The sequence below is a fragment of the Ustilago hordei genome (assembly GCF_900519145.1).
Source record: "Ustilago hordei strain Uho2 genome assembly, contig: UHO2_contig_22, whole genome shotgun sequence".
NCBI lineage: Eukaryota > Fungi > Basidiomycota > Ustilaginomycetes > Ustilaginales > Ustilaginaceae > Ustilago > Ustilago hordei.
The window spans coordinates 122,862-141,780 of record NW_024545292.1 but is presented as its reverse complement, the minus strand read 5'-3'; the positions used below and the strand labels follow the sequence as shown (position 1 = coordinate 141,780).

The following is an 18,919-nucleotide window of genomic DNA, read 5'->3' as shown; positions in this document are numbered from 1 at the left end:
TCTGTTGAGCCTGTTTCCGGCTCCGCTCCCCCTTTGTCTCCCTGATCCTTCTGCAGCTCGACCGTGAACTTCCCGGGGGAAAATGTGTGTCGGGCCAGCTGACGAGCACGCTTATGTTTGTTCCACAGCCATCTCCTCGCTCTTTCCCTTCTCACATCATCATCTCCCCTCGCCACCATACTTTAAAGGCACTTGCTGGGGTAAGCTCAGTGCCTCTTAGACCCGAAATCGACAATCCCATCCAACCAAACTTACAACAGAGCTGGTGCCAGCTGCTCAGGATAATCGAGCTCTTCAAGTCAACCTCACTGAGCAAGGTGCATTAGCCCCAAAGCAAGAGACCAGTCGTCACCACAGAACAGCAGGTGTACCTTCAAGTCGCTACAATGGTGCTACCAGCCTTCCAGAACCTTTACATAGGTCAGAATGGAAAGCCATGGAGCTTCAAACTTCGTGGCATGGGTGGAAAGGTCAAGGCGCTCTTTTTCCTCGCAACTATCGTCTGGCTCATGCGAATGGCCGTACAAATCCGTCCCTCACTTTCACCCATGTTCGGCATGCACGTTCGAGCGCTCGATGCTGCTGCCCACGACATCTGGACCGACTACATCCTCTCACACCCTGTCGAGGCGGACGAGCGATACGGCTTTAGGGAGATGGGCTTCCGCGCACATGCTTACGCAGAACTAGCTCGCACCCACCAAATTGGACGACTCGAAAGGATCGAAGAGAAGCTTTGGTCCTTCGCACCAGGCGCACCCGAGATCCGAAGGAAAGCGCTTCAAGTGGATCCCATCAATCCCGAACAGCAGGTCTCGAGCAACGATGCAACCAGCGTTGACGCCAAGGTTAGGGCCATCCTCAAGAAATCCGGAAGTCTGACGACCAATCAGACTTCTTCATTGCTCGCCGAGGCTCAAAGGGAAGACGAGGTGAGAGGCGGTAAAAGGCGAGGCATCGTCATTACCGTGACCCGATACACGGCACTTGCAGCCTTGCAAAATGTGCAGACTATTCGAGAGCTGCATGGTTGTCTTCTTCCCATCGAGGTCTACTATCACACGGATGACGAGATGCCCAGCGCACTTGCCGACTTGTTCAGGGACATCCCTCGTGTCACCGTCATTGACTTGGAAAAGCTGCCTCTCTTCACGAATGAGCTCGAAAATGAAGGCGGCCATCACCCTGGACTGAAAGAGGTCTGGTCGCGAGAGTCTCTAGCTTTGCTCGCTTCGTCGTTCCAGGAGATCATTATTGTCGAGCCACAAGTCGTCTTCCTTCAGAACCCATCCCTGCTCTTGTCTCATCCCACCTTTGCGAGCACCGGTACCCTCTTCTTCCGCGCGGAAGCTACGCCTGTCGATCGTGCATCGCAGTATCTTGTTGCTTTCCTCAAACGTCAAATCGACCAAGGCGCACCCTCGCAGCAGCTCGCCGAAAGCGCCTTCTTTTCTCACTCGATCGGCTCGAGGATGGACATGGACGTCGTTGTTCTTGACAAGTCGAGACCTGGTGTCCTTGCTGCGCTTTTCATGAACGCCTGGATGAGGAGGAAGCCGGTCTTGGCCATGTTCTGGGGTGCTTACCCAAAGATGATGAACGAAGGGCTTTGGCTTGCCTTTGAGCTGGCTCAGATTGCCTACGCTTTCGAAAACACCTGGCCAGGTGCCATCGGTCGATTTGATGGTGAATGGGACGACCACTCGCCTCTCCTCTGTGCTCCTCGAACCATTCAATTCCTCTCGCCAGAAGCTGCTCATGAGAAACTTTCGCGCAAGTACTTCTCGCTCTTTCAGTCGCAAGGATCAAAGAAGAACAGAGTTAAAGGCGTGAAGGGAAGACTGTCGCAGAACGCTGCCGGCGAAAAGCCTTTCTGGTTCCACGGTGGCTACCTTATTCCTGGGCAGGAGAAGGAGAGCTACTTTACACCCAACGTCTACGCTAGGAACGTGCCACCTTATACAACAGCCGACGCAGCCGACTCAAACAACTGTCTCTATGGCGCAACGCTCAACAGGCTCAAGGACACGATGATTCCTTCGACTCTGTCAAAGGCTATCGATGTTGCCCACGACACCTTCAAGAAATACCGTCCCACGTTGATGTATCACTCCCCAATTCCGGCTCTTCAGGCCGAGATGGACGTGCCTAAGAAGAAGAAGAAAGAGTGATCTCACGAGGCTCTGTGAGCCGTACTCTTTTCGCTTCTCGGCTTTTTGCATGTTCCCTAGATGGTCCTTTCTCCAGTGTATCCTTTCGTCATCCTCCGTCACCGAATACAATCCATTGCATCAGAATCCAGTCGCAATGCTTGAGGCTTCAAGCAAAAGTCCAAAACCGTCTGGCTATGTAAGCAGGAGAGTGTAGGGACATGAATTGAGTGCGACTCGGATCTCGTTGATGATCGGGCAAATCGGCAGGACCGTATTTCCAACCTTGCCCGATCTCGACATGAGCATGATTGGTCAAGTTGGCCCGGATCGAAGGCAACGGGATAGCAACAATGACCAACTGCACAGGCATCGGTGGTCACAATAATGAACTTGTGTCCGAATGCGGCTTGGCTCGGCGACGGAAATAGAATAATTCTGCCCTACCTGTGGCTTTTGTCTCTCTTGTGCGTTTGCAGGTTGAAGCCTGTCCAACTCCGCCACTCCGGTCCGCATGCATTTGGCAGATAGTTCAAGATAGGTCCGAGACCTTCCTGGGTTTATCCAGAAAGCCGACAGGGCCAAGCTGGAAAAAGCGAAGGCCGCTTATGCACTTGCTTACTCAGCTCTGTGAAATGCATCAAGGTTGACATGGCAACGACTCAGGAGCTCTGCAGCAGAGACACTCGACTCACCTAATGCTGCTCGGTGTTCTCAGAGACAATGTGAAGAGATATATACTCATGTTCGTAAGCCTAGTCCACTTGAATATGATAAGCATTGCAGTTGCTACACACCTGTGCCAAGAGATCCTCATCGCGACCTCAACCAAGTGGTGCATACATTTCAACTAGATCCTATTTGGACAATCTATCGTGCCCGTCGTAATAAAAGGAGGAAAAGGAAAAATTTCGGCCTCGGCTGCAGTATTGGACATCTACCACTGTTTTCGATCGACAGTGAGCGCTAGAACACCGAGGTGATCGTCAGGCCCTGTCAGTCTGTCTATGGGCCACAGGAAGGCTGAAGCGTGGACGTTACGAAGAACTGTACAGTAGAGTAGCAGGTCAGATTGCATGGTGCCGTAATTGCTTAGTCCGTTGAATGAATGCCAGAAGCGGTAGGCGAAACAAACGATTTTCACCTTGATTACCGCATCTAGTGCAAGCAGCCAGAATTTCTGACACTGAGCTCTTCCCTTGCCCTGAAAAAGATGTAGGGCAAGTGCCAGAGCTAGCCATCAAAAAAGACCAAGCTTCAAAACAAAGCTTTATCGATAGGCTCGCTTGTTCTCATTGTTGCTTTCATCATTCTTTTTCTTTCTCAAATCGATTGCGTCGTTGTGCAGGCATGTTCAAAGGTTTCACAGAAGAACTAGGCAGAAAATTGGGATGATTCTTAAGGTATCAAAATGGACGAAACACGAGAGCAAACAAGGCAGAGATTGAAAAAAGTGAAGATAGAGAAAAAAAAAGACGACTAAAATTCTCAGACTATGTTCCAAAAAAGGATTGTTGACGAATGAAGTCGAATGAGAGATTGGGGAGAGAGTTGCAAAGGCGCAGATACAACGTAAGTGTAGAAGAGAGCGAAAGAGGCAAAGCCAAGAGGAGGGGGAATGGGGAAGGGATGTGGGTCTAGCGCGGACTAGTTAGTCTGAGAGATGTTGGATGGGATGGCGAGGCAAGCGAAGAGAAACTCGCTTAAGCGCAAGTCTTGTTTCTGCGGCAACGACCGCTAAGACAGGTGTCGTTGAGTGAACAAGGCTGGTTGCGGCTGCGCTTAGCACGGCAAGCGCTCTTGAAGCAGAAGTTCGAGATACACCTACTGTTGGAAGTGCAGTGCTGGCCGAGCTTAGCAAGACCACGAGAAGAGCACCTGTTGCGAACGCAGTGGCCCGAAGTGCAACCCTGGTCCTTGTAGCAGTACTTGCCAACGGTCCTGATGGTCGCACACTTGCTGTTGGAGCAGAAGGAACCTCTAACGCACTGAGTCGACTTGGTGCATCGGGCACCGTTGCGCTGCGAAGCGTTGGCGATGCAGCGCTTGTTAATGCAGTTACCGCTAAGACAACCAGAGTCCTTGTAGCAAGGGGAACCGTTCCTCTTGATAAACTGGCACGAACCACGGTAGCAGTAAGAGCCACCGACACACTGAGCATCGCGGTTGCAGTAAGAGTTGTTGGGACCCGTACCGGTCTTGGGGACACACCTGCCTTGACTACATGCTCCCGAAGCGCAGTCTGCGGCCCTGCGGCACCGAGCACCGGGGGCAGCAGTGGCGGTAGGTACGACAGTCGAGGTAGACGTGGGAACGGCAGTGCCTTCATCATTTTGACGACGAGAGTAGTCGTAGAGGGTAGGGGTCGCGTTCTCGAAGGCCTCATGGTCGACAAGGTGACCCGAAACGGGCTGAGCCACCTGGAGGGCCACAAGGGCGGCGGCGGCGACGAGGAGAGCAGCACGGATAGAGGCACGCATCTTGAGAGGTAGCTACCTTGGCTAGTTGGATAGAGACCCGAGGGAGAGGAGGGGGAAGGGAAGGCTGGGAAAAGTGTTGAGAAGAGTGTGATGAAGAGGGAAGTAGAAGAAACGAGATTGCCAGATGATCAAGAAGGGGGTATATAATCGGTCTCACTCTTCTCGAAAGGATGTTTTTGGCGGACTCATGTATCACCCATGGCGGGAAATGCGCTGACAGTCTGCTCGAATGAGACAACAGCAAGGGACACAGAAGGAGTGACGCCCTGTCGAGCTGAGACAGTTCTGCACTGAGTTAAGCTGAGCTAAGCCCCGATGTTGACTGCATTCGTTCAATAGGACAGAGGATAGTCCGCTCGTCAGACGCAGGAAAGAGCATGTGTGTTCAGCAATCCAGATGCGTAGTTACTTGGCGATCGCCACTGTGCGTGCACTCTAACCCTCGTGTTCACACAACAGTTCTCCGTCAAAACACCGACCAGCGGAGATCGATACTGAGAGCTCAATTTTTTTTTACGATGGACTCAATCAGCCACTCCATAGAGCCTGCTTGAATTTGCCGTCCCGCAGCTGCCTCACACCACACGGGAAGAGTCGATTGTTTTTCCAGACCTTGCTTCATCGCTTTCCGATGGAGCACGATCAAAAGGAGAGTGGCGCTTCGACACAAAGGAAGTCTACGCGAACATTCTCTTCTTGGCGATCTCCTCTTTGGCTTGGAGGTCGATCGCCCAACAAAGTGCAGTGATAGGCCGAGCGACCTTCCCAGGTCAGTCAGAGAGCTAGCTGCTTCTTCAGGAAAGAGCCGACATTAAAGGACAAAACAAGAAGTTGAAGGGAGGTGTCTTGGATAGGCTTAGTTCATGCTGTTTTGACTCGCCTCTTTTGACTCGCCTGTCTTGACAATGCACTCTGATGCGGTCGGAGAGGCGCTCGCGGCCAAAAAAACCACGAGCCCTTTCTAGCTGCGAAAAACCCGTTTTCCTGCAGTTTATTTCATATTTTCTCTATCTTCTCTTCTCTTTCCTTTCCTTTTTCCTTTTTTCCTTTTTTCCTTTTTCCTTTTTTATTTATTACTCTATCCTTCAAGCGCAACATGTGGTTGATCGACATGAACTTTTGATCTGCTTTCGCTTGTTTTACCGTAACCCGAGCCGGAATATAGATGAGGTGTCCTCTTGGACCGGAGTGGCTACTTCTTGGGCGAGTGCACTGTCGCCCAGCCAAAGATATTGCAGCTGAGCAATCTCGATTATCAAAGTATTCCTCTAGTTTCCTTTCCCCTTTCTCGATGGATGTTGGCCAGAGATTTGATTCATGCAAAAATTCATCATCACGAGAGGGTGATTTGAGAGCTTGCTTTAGGTCTTGTAAACCAAACCCAAGATCGAGAAAGGGAAGGCGGGAGCGGGTGCTTCTGGACATCTGTCAGTCGGTCATCGGATCAATTTCGTAGGACGTCTGCTGTGCAATGTGCAGCTAGTTTTGCAATAGTGACTCGTTGGTTCTGAGATTGAGTAGGTCTAAAACCATGCCAACAGCTGTTGAGTGGACGCTACAGAGCAACAATCTCCACAGGACGTTGCCTGCGCAAGCATGCGTACGTACACATCTCTGCCAATCAAGCGCTGTGCCTAGGGTCTGACGACGGAGAGCCATGTTCCGCTCGATGCATTAAGACGGTGACATGGAACACCTGTCGCTATACCTCTCGGATTTGACAAGTCTACAAGCCACATTGAAGCGTTCCTCCCTGCAGTAGGATGCGGCCCACTCCCGTGGCAACGCGCTCATGTTCAGGTATCAAGTTGGGGGTTTTTCCTACGCGTCACTACACGTGGGTCAGCCACTTACCCCAATGGCTGCTATTCTTACATTTCTGAGAAGAAGGTTGTGTTGATGGCTAATCATAATGAAGAGACAGCTTGACTGCCTTCGACGGACCTCCTGTGGAGCCTCCGACTTCCCGATTGAGCTCACATTGTTGAGCATGTGACTTGTTTTCCAGCTTTTCGGGCTCGAAGCTTTTCTCTTGTCCGTGGGATAGAAATCAAGCCACAAGCTTTCCTGTGATCTTCGATGCTACACCTTTCCTATGGATTTCGATCCCTATCCCTATCTTGAATAGAAGCTGACGACTGTATGATTCGTTAACTCAACTGCAGCAGCACACCCCCATCGTATCGCCAGTTCGGTTGTTTGAACCGTTGACAATAATTGTACATGCAGGAAACTTCTCACACTCTGAAACGTCTGCAGACACTGCGGTCTCAAGCTATTCGATCATAAGGCAAGTTCAGAAAAATTGGGGTTCGAAATCCTTTTCCTTTTCCTTTTCCTTTTCTCTTTCCCTTTGCCATGTCTCTAAAATCAGGGCTTGGCTGCCTCCTACTGCAAGTAGACATCTCTGAGCAGATTTTCATTTGGAGAACTCGGCTGTTGTCTTCATTACTCTCGTTTTGAGCCCGCAGCTCGTTCGCCAGGATTCAAGTAAGCGCCTTTTTCTGTCTTACTAGACTATTGTTAAGGGACTGGCTTTGAGGCGTCAAACTTTACATTGGTTACAGAAGATGATACGAAGAGGACCCAAAGGTTTTCACAGGTGCCGAGAGTGCTGCCAAGTAGATTGTCAACAGGTCTCGCTTCACTTTGCCTGTTTTCCGGCAAACTTCCTTTGCTGAGCCCCTGTTCCGGAAGGGTCGTTCAGTTCTTCCGTTGGACCTCTGCGTTCGCGGAGATGGAAACAGAAGCTTCTCTCATTCCAGTCTCGCAAAGCGCTTCCCTTGTTTGAGGTGCCACTAGTCCGCCTCCTTACTTGAGAACTTTCCTGTTTCGACGCTGGCTGAAGCCAGATAGGTTTCAGGAGACCTTGATACCTTGATGTCCAAGCATCTCCGTGTCTCAGTGCCGCTTTCAGAGTAGTTCGCTTTTTTCTGTTGGAAGATTTCACTCTTAGCGACGCTTATCGGGAGATATCAGTCTAAGTACGGTGTTCAAGCTATTGAGCAAAACACTATACTATATTGACATGAGAGAAGAACGTAGCGGTAGCCTCGAGCTCTCCGCTCAATATCTATATACAGTAGTACCCCGCCCCGGACATTAGAGTGGAGAGCTCCATGGCCTAGCTTCTGCAATACCGCAGGAAGTCATCACGGCGAGCAAACGTGGGATGGCAGAGCATGTCAAAGAGGCTCAATCGTCTTTGCTGGGAAAAGTGATCTTGTAGATGGCAGGCGACGATGCTCATATCGCATCGGGTTGATTGATTCGAAGCAAGAGGCCGGGCTGTTACTAGTGCTGACGTAACATTACCAAACCTCAAAAATCCAGTCTCGCGCGAGTCGAGGTGTTGGTCTTTTCTTTTTTCGACTCCGCAAGCTAGCCTCTACGCGTCGCGCGCGTAAAGTGCTCGTCCGCCGTTTTTTTAGTCCGCCGCTTTCACTTAATGCGCAGGAGCGGAATGCGTGTGCTTCTTCGCGACTCAGCCTTTCAACTTGTGGACCAGAAGAAGTGGAGTTTCCTCGTATCCACCGTCGACTCACGCCTCCATCGTCGCTACTATCTTTCCGCATCGTACTTGCGGTCTCCTCCTTATCATCCTCCATCGTCTGACTGCTCTTTAAGCTAACGCAACCGGCAGGGCTCAAGTATTGAGCAAATCGAAGCCTCCGAGCAGTTCCCGCACTTTCTGTATCAGGATCTTCTCCGCATTCCGCAACACCGTCGCTCATCAGACATACCCATCGCAGCATAGCCTAAGCGCCGCACTGCTGCTGCAATCCCTCGCAAAATGTCACTCAACGATCTTTCTCAGGGCGCTATTGCTCAGATGATCCAGACGGCGGATCCTGCCAACTCGGTGCAGAACCCTATCTGTCAGATCCTAAGCATCAAGAAGATTCAAGCCAGTGCTACTTCCGCATCCAATGTCGGCGATCGTTACCGCATCATCCTCTCTGACGGTGTCCACTACGCGCAGTCCATGCTTGCTTCCCAGAAGCGCTCGATGGTCGAATCTGGCGAGCTTGAGAAGCACTGTCTCGTCCGCATCTCGCAGTATGCTAGCAACTCGGTCCAGAACCGACGTATCCTTATCCTTCTCGATCTCGAGGTCGCACACAAGCCCACCGCTGACCGTCTCGGCAGCCCCACCAACGTCGATGACGCCATCAAAAGCGAAGGCGGTGTCAAGCAGGAAGGTGGTGCGGGTAATGCTTTAGGTAACAGCAACCTGGGCAACAACTCGGCTGGCAGGACCACTCCCGCTACTTCGGCCGCTGGTGCAGGCAAGATCGGTGGCGGAGCAGGCCGCCCTGGCGGAAGCAGCGTTAACGCTGGTATGCCCATCTATCCCATCGAAGGTCTTTCGCCTTACCAGAATCGCTGGACCATCAAGGCCCGCGTTACCTCCAAATCCGACATCCGTCATTGGTCTAACCAGCGTGGTGAAGGCAAGCTCTTCTCCGTCAACCTTCTCGACGACAGCGGCGAGATCAAGGCTACAGGTTTCAACGACACTGTCGACCGCTTCTACTCTCTCCTCAAAGAAAACCACGTTTACCTCATCTCCAAGGCCAAAGTCAACATTGCCAAAAAACAATTCAGCAACTTGCAAAACGAGTACGAGATCACCTTCGAGAACTCGACCGAGATCGAAGAATGCACAGATGCTACGGACGTTCCCGAGGTCAAGTACGAGTTTGTCCGCATCAACGAGCTCGAGAGTGTCGAGCCTAACCAGACTTGCGATGTCATCGGCGTCCTCGACAGCTACGGCGAGCTCAGCGAAATTGTCAGCAAGGCTTCGCAGCGACCTGTTCAGAAGCGCGAGTTGACTCTCGTCGATCAGGGAGGCAAGAGTGTCAGGCTTACTTTGTGGGGTAAGAACGCCGAGACTTTCCCTAACAATGCTGGTGTGGACGAGAAGCCGGTGATTGCGTTCAAAGGTGTCAAGGTTGGTGACTTTGGTGGTCGATCGCTCAGCATGTTCTCGAGCTCGACCATGTTGATCAACCCCGACATTACTGAGTCGCACGTTCTCCGTGGATGGTACGATAACGACGGAGCTCGTGCGCAGTTCGAGGCTTTCAGCAATGCCGGCGTTGGTGGTGGTGCTCTGGGTGCAGCTGGTGCTGGTGGAAACATGGCCGAGAGGAGGACGATCGCTCAGGTAAAGGATGAGAACTTGGGCATGACAGAAAAGCCAGACTACTTCAACATTCGCGCAACCGTGGTCTACATCAAGCAGGAGAACCTCTACTACACCGCTTGCCCCTCCGATGGCTGCAACAAGAAGGTCACTCTCGACCATGAGAACAACTGGCGTTGTGAGAAGTGCGATCGTTCGTACGAGGCTCCTGAGTACAGGTACGTTTACACTCCGAAACCCCAGCTACACTTTTACTCTTGTGCTTACCGACTCCCTTCCTAACTCTCTCTCTCTCCTTTTCCTCGGTCGCGTCGTACAGATACATCCTCTCAACAAACGTCGCAGACGCCACAGGTCAGATCTGGCTCTCAGGCTTCAACGAAGATGCAACTAAACTCATCGGCATGTCTGCTGGCGAGCTTCACCAGCTTCGCGAAAACAGCGAATCCGAATACAGCGCCGCTCTTCACCGTGCAGCTAACCGAATGTACCTTTTCAACTGTCGTGCCAAGATGGACACCTTCAACGACCAGACTAGGGTGAGGTACACGATCTCGCGCTCTGCTCCTGTTGATTTCGCAAAGGCGGGTGCCGAGTTGGTTGATGCGATCAAGGTGTATATGTAGGCGAGACTCCCTTAAGCAAAGCAGGGTTGACTGAGGTGGTCGATGGATCGATACTGTAGTTCCATTGTCGTAGTTCTGTTGTGTGATTCCAATTGCATGGTTTCCCTTGACGCAACAAGTGCGAGATTGAGTTGTTTGACTGATGTCTCGAGAATGAGCGTAAGGTAGCTGCACAGACCAGCTGTAAGCCCGAACCTTTCTGGAATCTGTTATGCTCTAATCGCTGCCGCCAATCGCGAAGCCTTCGAACGCCCCTGTCCTAAACGCAATGCGATCACCCGTGTTCATCTCTAAGTTGAGTTCTGCGAGTAAGACCTGTCTAGAAAGCGGCTAACAGATCGGCCAAGTCATCAACCTGCTGTTTCCTCTGGGACGCAAGATTGACATCGATCTGAATCCAACCTTTGACAAAAGTGGCAGTGTCGATCTCTTCGCAAGTGAAATCTGCCAACAACTCCCTCTTCTCCAGCAACAACTCTTGATATGACTGTTTTAACACCACTTGTTGTCAGCTTTTTCTCTCTCTGCGGGGTATACGGGAGGCTTAAGGATGGCTCACTTACGTAGAACAACTGAGATATCCCATCCAAAGCTTGTTTAGGGTTCCAATTTCCCACCCCGACATTCTCTCCTGAATCCAACTGATCGAGCAAGTGGGGGATATCTTCATAGATACAGTTCAACATTGCTCCTACTATCTCTTCACACTTCTCTAGTGTTTTGCGGAGAGACATTAGTGTGTCGTCCATCGTCGTCGGTTGACCCGGAGCGGGAGTGTTGTTGGCGAGGTTGGTGAGGAGTATACATGATTCTTCGAATGTGGAGTCGAAGTTGCGAGCTAGCTCGTCACAGCGGTTGATGAGGGTCAGTACCGGGTGGACCCCGCTAGGGCCGCTGTTGGACATAGTGGAGTGTATATTGCGTATTCACAAGTCCGTTTGAAGGGGTGGAAAGAGAAGGAGAGGATGTCAGGACGTGCGTGTGATGGTGATCAACGAGGGGTGTGTTGATGTGAAGAGGAAGAACAAGAAGAATGCACAGACTATCAATTAACACAAGGTAAAGTAGCGCGCCAATTCTTCCTCCACACAACCACACAAAATCTGCCGATTTCAAACCCCCGATCTCTAGCCCTCCTATACAGATTCTTACACCATCTCAAAGCACATTCGACCTCGACACCCAAGATTGCATTGTAATTGAAGTATCATATTGTAACATGTTAAGCAAATTTTATGTCTATGTGGGTATCCATTCGTTACTTAAGCAATAGCAACCAAACTCGCCAAGTAATCGTCAGCAGCGGCCTGAACCGAATCCACCTCCAATGCAGCTGGATCCCATCCACTCCCCTCTCCACCTCTCTTTCCTCCCTCTGAACTACCACCACCCGAGATGGCAGCCGAAGACAACAATCTAGCCGAAATCGCCTCCAACTTCGCCTTCGACCCCGGGTCAACCTTTGCGGTGGGAGAAGTGGTCAGATTGATCAAGATGCGAGCTAGGTTCGTGATTCCAGCAATCATCTCGGTTCTTGCGACCATGTGTGTTCTCTCTCCTGCTTTCTCTTTGGCGTCAGCTGCAAAGCACGATGCAGTGGAGGATGCAGGAACGGAAAGCAACGCGTTTACACCAGCAGCGAGGGTGGGTAGACGAGAGGCAAAACGTTCAGCTCTTTCCATCGCACCTTGTCTCGTCTCAGCCTCTGCCAACAGGGTTGCAAGAGCAGGAACTTCACGCGAAGCAGCAACGTAGTCGATGTAGAGTGCTGCACCATCTGCCCATCCTGCAATCTCGTCTGCTGGATCACCCTCGACTTCGAGGTAGAAGGGTGAGAAGAGGACAGAGACAAGCTCGTGATCACCTCGAATGATCGCTTCGGGGGCCAGATGCAGTGCAGCAATATTGTGTGCAGCGGTCCAGTTCTTTGCTTTGAGGAGAAGCTGGTATTCGACGTACCTATCATCGCGGGCGCGGGCTTCGTAAGACTTAGCCTCGTACAGCCACGACTCTGGGATTCGAAGTCGGTCGCATAGGAAGTCGCGCTCGGTGTCGAGTTTGTCCACGTTGCGTGCGAGAAGTGCTTTGACGGCTGTTTCGCGACTTTTGCTCAGCTCGAGGTGGAGGAGGATAAAAGCAGACCACTTCCATAGACCTAGTAGCTCGAGTTGAGTGGCGTAGGAAGAAGCTAGCGTGTCGGCACGAGCGGAGTTGCCTTGCACCTTGGGCTTCGTCGCAGCGTTTTCTCCGTCAGCGTCGTCCTGCATGTCATCATCCTCCGAGTTGAGACCAAGCTCAATGCGATCGCCAAAGTCTCGTCGCTGGAGTACGCGTGAAAGAAGGTTGTACAGATGCCATGGCAGTCGAGCGTCCACGTTTGAGGGTCCGAATGCACAAGCATTCAGTGCCGGCTCGAGTCCGTACGTCGGGTCGACATACAACTTCAGCAATTCGAACAGCGCGTCCCGATCATAACCACCGACTTTTTGCAGCAGCTGACGGAAACGTGTAGCTCCAAGACTCGAGCTCTCGCGGTACAAAGGCAAAGGGGGAGCGATACCTGTGCTTTTGGAGGGACTGGGTGCCACTTGAGCCTCGTAGCGCTCAAACGAGTGTTCGAGGGGAGCCTCATACGGCGATTCGTACCAGAGGAAAAGACCGAAAGCGCGCTTCCAGTCAAGGCCTTCGCAGATAGCCAGATCAGGCACCTGGTCGATGGGATCCTTGGTGGTGCGCGAGTCAGTACCTTGCGAGACCAGCACGTTGCCTGAGAGCAATTCGTAGATCTTGCGGTGATCGCGCGTGATGTGGGCATCAACACCTTCCTTGCGCCACGTGAGCAGCTGTTCGCTGATGTCGGCACGCACCTCCTCATCGCCACCTGCCTGTGAAATCAGCGTCGCGAGGCGCAAATCGCCTGCATCGAGTGCGGCATTGACAGCCCGCTCCACCTGATGTCCACTGAGGTAGCTGAACAGCAGAGCAGCGCTCCGTGAGGCGGCGATGTGCGATCGAGCCTCGGTCTCGACCGTGCCTGCGACTGTGTGACGGAGCCACTCGGACAGTGCCGCTTTCCTGCGCATGTTGCGAATGCGGTCGGCTGTTGTTGCTGGTGCACCTTCAGGTACATGTAGTTCAATCTCGTCAAAGAGCGCAACACCTAAGCGCCACAGACTCGCCTCGAAGCTGCGGTCCTTGTGTTCGAATGAGGTGGCGAAGTGTCGAAAGCGCGTCGAGAAGTCGGTGTAGGCGGCTGGGATACCATCGTCATCGACGTCGACGAGGGTGTGTTCAAGTTGAACACCGAGCAACTTCTCCGCTCGCGCAGCCTCCTCCTTGGACGTTTCAGCATCCTTGAACAGTTTGACCTTCTCGACAACCAGAGTCGAGGTAGTGGCCAAGCTGATGGCGTCGCCTTCTGTCTTTGCAGACGCAGTCGCGACGTCTCGGAAACTGCCCACGATCTTCCCATTGTGCACCAAAGCACCGTCTGGCCCCCATCCAACCCGAAAGCTGCGTCCAAGCGACAAGCCTGCATCAAGCGTCTCGCCATCAGCAGCAACTGCATCAGACTGTGCCACATCTACCTTGCGCAGCTTCTTCGCCGGCTGCTGAACCTCTTGCACCACTGGCGCCTCCCGTGGCTTGATCCCAGCCTTGCGGTCCTCCTTGTCCGTAGCAGGCACAGCCTTGATCGGCTTGACTGGCGATGCGACAGAGGGTCGAAGGTTGAGCGTCTTCTTGTGACTCAAACTGGCTCCCGTTGGTCTGGAAGGAACGACAGCAGCGGAAGCTACTTTACTGTCGTCCTGCCCAAAAAAACTCGCCTGCATCACCTGCACACGGCGCGCCTCGCCGGCATTGCCCATCGTCAATATGGCTCGGGAGGGCGTGGGGCTGCCAGCACGCTCGCGACCAGTGGCGTTGGAAGAAGGGGTCCACTGACGTCGTTCACGCTGCTTAGCAGCTGCAATAGCAGCAGTCTGGCTGGCATCGTCATCTGTGTCCATCTCGCCGTCTTCTAGCGTCCGCGATGGAGGCGGCGCATCGTCGTCATCATCCCCCTCGCTGAAGCCTTGCTCGTGGTAGACTGGCCCGTCGATGGACCCGTCTTGGTCAGACTCGTCGTCTGCCGTCATGGGAGCAAGACGCTTGCTGGCGGGTCGCTTGGCGTTGATACCACTACTTCCTTTGGGCGCCGGCTTGGAAGCAGCTTCTTCATCCTCGTCCGAGTCATCAAGACCATAGCGGCTGAAGTGCTTTACCTTGAAAGTCCATGTACCAGACTCCGGTTCGAAGTCGACAAACTCGGTCTCGGGCTTGTTCTTGAGCTTGTTGATCATCTGCTTGACACGAGGATGTTCGGCATCCTTGATGGGCTCGCGAGTGGCGCGGTCGGTGGGCCAGCACGCTTCCAGACTGACACGGGCAGGCACATTGAGACCGGTGCCCTGCTTGGCCTTAATGCCAGGCACAAAATTGCGCTTGGCGCCATCCTTAGGGTTGCGCGGGTCATAGTCATCCTCCTCAGGATAGACGACAACTTCCTTAAGGCGGATCTGGACGATGCCACCGACAATGTCGTTCAGGTCGCCAATCGATGTAAGGTCGACAGGCTCGAGGAACTCGATCTGACCAACACCCTTGCGTCCGACAATAAAGTTGTGGACGGCGGCAAGCTCGTTGTAGTTGGCAGTGCGGAGAGCGGAGAGCGAAGGCTCGGTGTAGTATTCACCCGCCTTGCTCGAAGCGGCGCTGGTGGGGTTGGTGGAAGCACTGGCACTGGTGGTGCTGGGAGCGGCGAAAGAGGATTCGAGGTCACGACCCTGGCGAGGCGCACCAGCCTTGGCAGCAGCAGCAGAGACCGTCTTGAGCGGAGTCTCCTCGACGACGCTGGATGAGGCACCGCCGAAGAAGTTGCCACGACGTGAAGGAAGAGACGAAGCGAAGGAGAGGTCTCCTCCACCAGGACGGACAGATTCAGCGCGCTGCTCAAGGGCAGGGCTGAAGGTGACACGCGATGCAGATCCAGGCTGGACGGTTCCGCTGCGGAAAGCCGAAGCACCAAGGGAGCCGGAAGCAGGGCTGCTACCGCTTTCAAAGTGTGGAACGCTGCCACTGCGGCCAATGCGAGAAGCAGTGAAGCTGTTCTCTCCGGCATCGTCGAGCACAAGACGCTTGGCGGAAGGCCGCGACACGAAGGCCTGGGAAGAGAGGGGCTGGCTGTATTCGTCGCTCAAGCCCTTGAACAAAGCAGGCGAGCCAGCACGTCCTGGAGTGCCGAAGCGAGCATGAGCGCCGGGCGTACCTTGGCGGAACGAGCTAGGTGTACCCTCGCGAACGAAGCTGGAGTTGCCCAGACCGGAAGTACCAGGAGTAGATCCGCGAAGACGGTTGATCTTGTTGGCACCACGCGGGCTGGAGCGGAAAGGTGTGGTGAGAGGAGGCTTGTTCTTGGGTGCAACATTGAAGGGAAGCAAAGCACCGTTGGCGGCTGAGCCTGCAGCACCGTTGACCGGGTTGGAAGCGAACAGACTGTCGGTGCCGTAAGGGTTCAAGTCGAGCGAAGCCTGCACGGTGGGCTGCTGCTGGTTTTGCAGCTGATTGTTCTGCTGGTTGTTCTGTTGCAATCCACCGAAAAAACCACCAGAGGCCTGTTGATTGTTGCCGCCAAAGAGACCACCACCGCTCGAGTTCTGCGTGGAGCCGCCGAACAGACCACCGCCTGTGTTCGAGGTACCGGAGTTGCCAAAGAGGGACGAGCCGCCCGTGTTGCTGGCACCGCCAAACAGTCCGCCACCGGTAGTGCCAGTCGAGGTTTGATTGGATTGACCGAACAGTCCACTGCCGGTCGTGTTGTTCTGTGTCTGGCCAAAGCCGTTACCTAGGCCACCAGCGCCCTGCTGCTGATTGTTCTGCTGATTGTTGTTACCAAAAAGTGAAGAGCCGGCGCCTCCGCCAAAGGAGAAGCCACCAGTTGCGGGCTTGTTAGCAGTGTTGCCAAACAATCCTCCGCCTGTCGAGGTACCTGTGCCGAAAGCAGTGCCGGCTGTCTGGCCTGTCTGCGCACCTGTGTTGCCAAAGAGTCCGGCGGTAGCTGGCTGTGTACCTGTCTGGCCTACGGGCTTTGCTCCAAAGAGACCGCCGCCGAATCCACCGGTGGTACCAGTCTGACCGGGCTGCTGGTTACCCTGCTGGTTGTTGTTCGCACCAAAGCTGAATCCGCCTGCTGTGCCAGTAGCCCCTCCAGCAGTATTGTTGTTGCCAAAAAGACCGCCGCTGGGCTGTGTCGTGTTAGCACCGCCGAACAACCCGCCAGTAGCAGGAGCAGCAGTGGTGCCGGTACCCGTTCCCGAAGTACCACCGAACCCTCCACCTGCACCAAAACCAAAGGAAGGCTTGTTTTGGGTTGCTGTGTTGGAAGCAGCACCGAAGCCGCCGAAGGTGCTGGTAGAGCCTCCAGTCTGTCCAGGCTGGCTGGTAGCAGCGCCAAAGAGGCCGCCAGTCGCTGGCTTCTGACCAAAGGAAAAGCCGCCTGTAGTGGCCGTGGTGCTTGCGCCAAAGCCTGTGCCGGTCTGTCCTGGCTGTTGATTGTTATTGGCACCGAAGCCAAAGCCAGTGGTGCCAGCCTGACCAGGTTGAGTGGTGGAAGCGCCGAAGCCGAATGCAGGCTTGTTTTGTTGTTGCTGATTGTTGTTGTTTGCGCCAAAAGTGAAGCCGGTGCTGGCGGCAGGCTGCGGAGGCTGAGAGCTGAAGGAGAAGGAGGAGGCTGGCTGTTGCTGTTGTTGCTGACCGAAGAGTCCTCCAGTCTGAGGCTGATTCTGCTGCTGGCCGAAGAGACCGCCGCCTGTGGTGGAAGCACCGAAACCAGTGGTAGCAGGCTTGGCACCAAAGAGACCACCGGACTGCTGCTGGTGGTTCTGTTGACCGAAAAGGCCACCAGACTGCTGCTGGGGCTGGCCGAAAAGACCGCCAGTGGTGTTGGTCTGAGTGGCACCAAAGCCGGTGGCAGACTGTTGAGGTTGACCGAAGGCGCCGGTGGTGTTGTTGTTGTTGGTCGCGCCGAAGCCAAAGCCGGTGGAAGGAGCGCCAGTAGCGCCTGGGCCGGTGTTGCCCTTGGAACGACCCTGCTGGTAATCCATGAGACGGAGTTCTTCGATGCTGTACTGGCTGTACGCGGGCATAACGGTGATCGACTGCTGCACATCCCAGTTCTTACGATCTTTAAGGTGTTCGGTGGGCGTCAAGTCTTCGCGCAAAGGGTCGTAAGGTACAGTAGCAGTACCCTGTGTGATTTGACCGGGAGTTGGGCCAGAAGCAGGCTGACCGAAGGCACCAGCAGTGGAACCAAAGCCGCTTGCGGCAGGCTGCTGCTGCTGCTGCTGTTGTTGCTGACCAAAGAGACCGCCCGTTGCCGGAGCTGCCGAGGCGAAAGTGGAAGTGCCAAAGCCGCCAGCTGCTGGTTGCTGTGGTGGTTGTTGAGCGGGTGTGGAGCCAAAAGTGAAAGAGCTACTGCCCGTGGTGGAAGCAGGAGTGCCGAAGCCACCAAAGCCAGTCGTACCAGCTGGGCGTGCACCAAAGGCGCCGGCGGTGGATGCGTTGTTGGTGGAAGCGCCGAAGCCGCCAAAGGAAGGGGTTTGAGTCTGGTTTTGTTGTCCAAAAAGACCTCCGCCAGTCTGTGCTGCTGGCTGGGCCGCACCAAAGCCACCTGTTGAGCCGAAACCTGTCGAGCGAGAGAGGCGAATGGTAGCAACGAAGCGAAGTGAAGGTGTGAAGACGTTAGTATGAGACGGCAGAAGCGCATGTCGGACTGACAGTGGTGTTACTTACCTCCAGTCGTACCAAATCCGGTCTGAGCGGGTGTGTTGGGCTGCTGCGCTTGGACGAAGAGGCCGCCAGCGGATTGCTGTGGCTGCTGCTGCTGGTTGTTCTGCTGGCCGAAAGCGCCGAAACCGGAAGAACCAAACATGGTGAAGCAATCAGGCCGAGGCGCTGGGCTGTGATAATCGAGAGAAGCTTAGCGCGTCAAAGGCGTGAGCAGTACAGCTGCAGTGATCAGCACTTGCTTTCGTTTCTGAAGCTAGCGAACAGATTGCAGAAGGGAGTCTGTGTGGACGAGACCGCGACTGATGAGAACGGAATTGCGAGAGTTATTGGATGACGTCGACAGAGACCTGTGCACCTGATGTTGATGCTTTGTCCTACTGTCCTCCGTTGTCGGATCAGGGATGAGAAGAGGAAGCTGGGGGAGAGGATGATGAAAGGGTGGAAGCGGGAGAGGAGAAGGACGATGATGATGACGATGATGATGACGATGACGATCAACAGTCGACGAGGAGCTGCGATCGATTCTCCCAACACACACACACGCTCTTTCGAAAATGGCCAAAAACAGCAAGGTCAGTGCTCTCTCTCTTTCTGCCTTTCTCTACCGTCGCAATTTTTGAGAAGAAAAAGAAAAAGAAAAAGAAAAAGAAAAAGAAAAAGAAAAAAAAAATGAAAATGAAAAAG

General features: G+C 53.7%; 5 protein-coding genes across 5 annotated transcripts; 2 read left to right on the top strand and 3 right to left on the bottom strand.

Annotated features, from left to right (window-relative positions):
- Nucleotides 1–386: 386 nt before the first annotated feature.
- UHO2_06938 (uncharacterized protein) lies at nt 387–2,171 on the top strand (the record flags this gene model as incomplete). Its single annotated transcript, XM_041560533.1, has 1 exon — nt 387–2,171. One exon carries the CDS (start codon nt 387–389, stop codon nt 2,169–2,171), a length of 1,785 nt encoding a protein of 594 aa, XP_041416467.1.
- Nucleotides 2,172–3,853: 1,682 nt separating this feature from the next.
- Nucleotides 3,854–4,630, bottom strand: UHO2_06937 (uncharacterized protein; the record flags this gene model as incomplete). The annotated part of the gene is made up of 1 exon (XM_041560532.1): nt 3,854–4,630. The coding sequence occupies one exon, from the start codon at nt 4,628–4,630 to the stop codon at nt 3,854–3,856; it is 777 nt and encodes a 258-aa protein (XP_041416466.1).
- Nucleotides 4,631–8,423: 3,793 nt separating this feature from the next.
- On the top strand, nt 8,424–10,408 carry UHO2_06936 (putative Replication factor-A protein 1; the record flags this gene model as incomplete). The annotated part of the gene is made up of 2 exons (XM_041560531.1): nt 8,424–10,000; nt 10,102–10,408. 2 exons carry the CDS (start codon nt 8,424–8,426, stop codon nt 10,406–10,408), a joined length of 1,884 nt encoding a protein of 627 aa, XP_041416465.1.
- Nucleotides 10,409–10,727: 319 nt separating this feature from the next.
- UHO2_06935 (uncharacterized protein) lies at nt 10,728–11,313 on the bottom strand (the record flags this gene model as incomplete). Its single annotated transcript, XM_041560530.1, has 2 exons — nt 10,728–10,895; nt 10,972–11,313. The coding sequence occupies 2 exons, from the start codon at nt 11,311–11,313 to the stop codon at nt 10,728–10,730; spliced, it is 510 nt and encodes a 169-aa protein (XP_041416464.1).
- A 357-nt stretch (nt 11,314–11,670) lies between these two features.
- Nucleotides 11,671–18,377, bottom strand: UHO2_06934 (related to Nucleoporin nup189 (SonB); the record flags this gene model as incomplete). Its single annotated transcript, XM_041560529.1, has 2 exons — nt 11,671–18,131; nt 18,239–18,377. 2 exons carry the CDS (start codon nt 18,375–18,377, stop codon nt 11,671–11,673), a joined length of 6,600 nt encoding a protein of 2,199 aa, XP_041416463.1.
- Nucleotides 18,378–18,919: the final 542 nt, after the last annotated feature.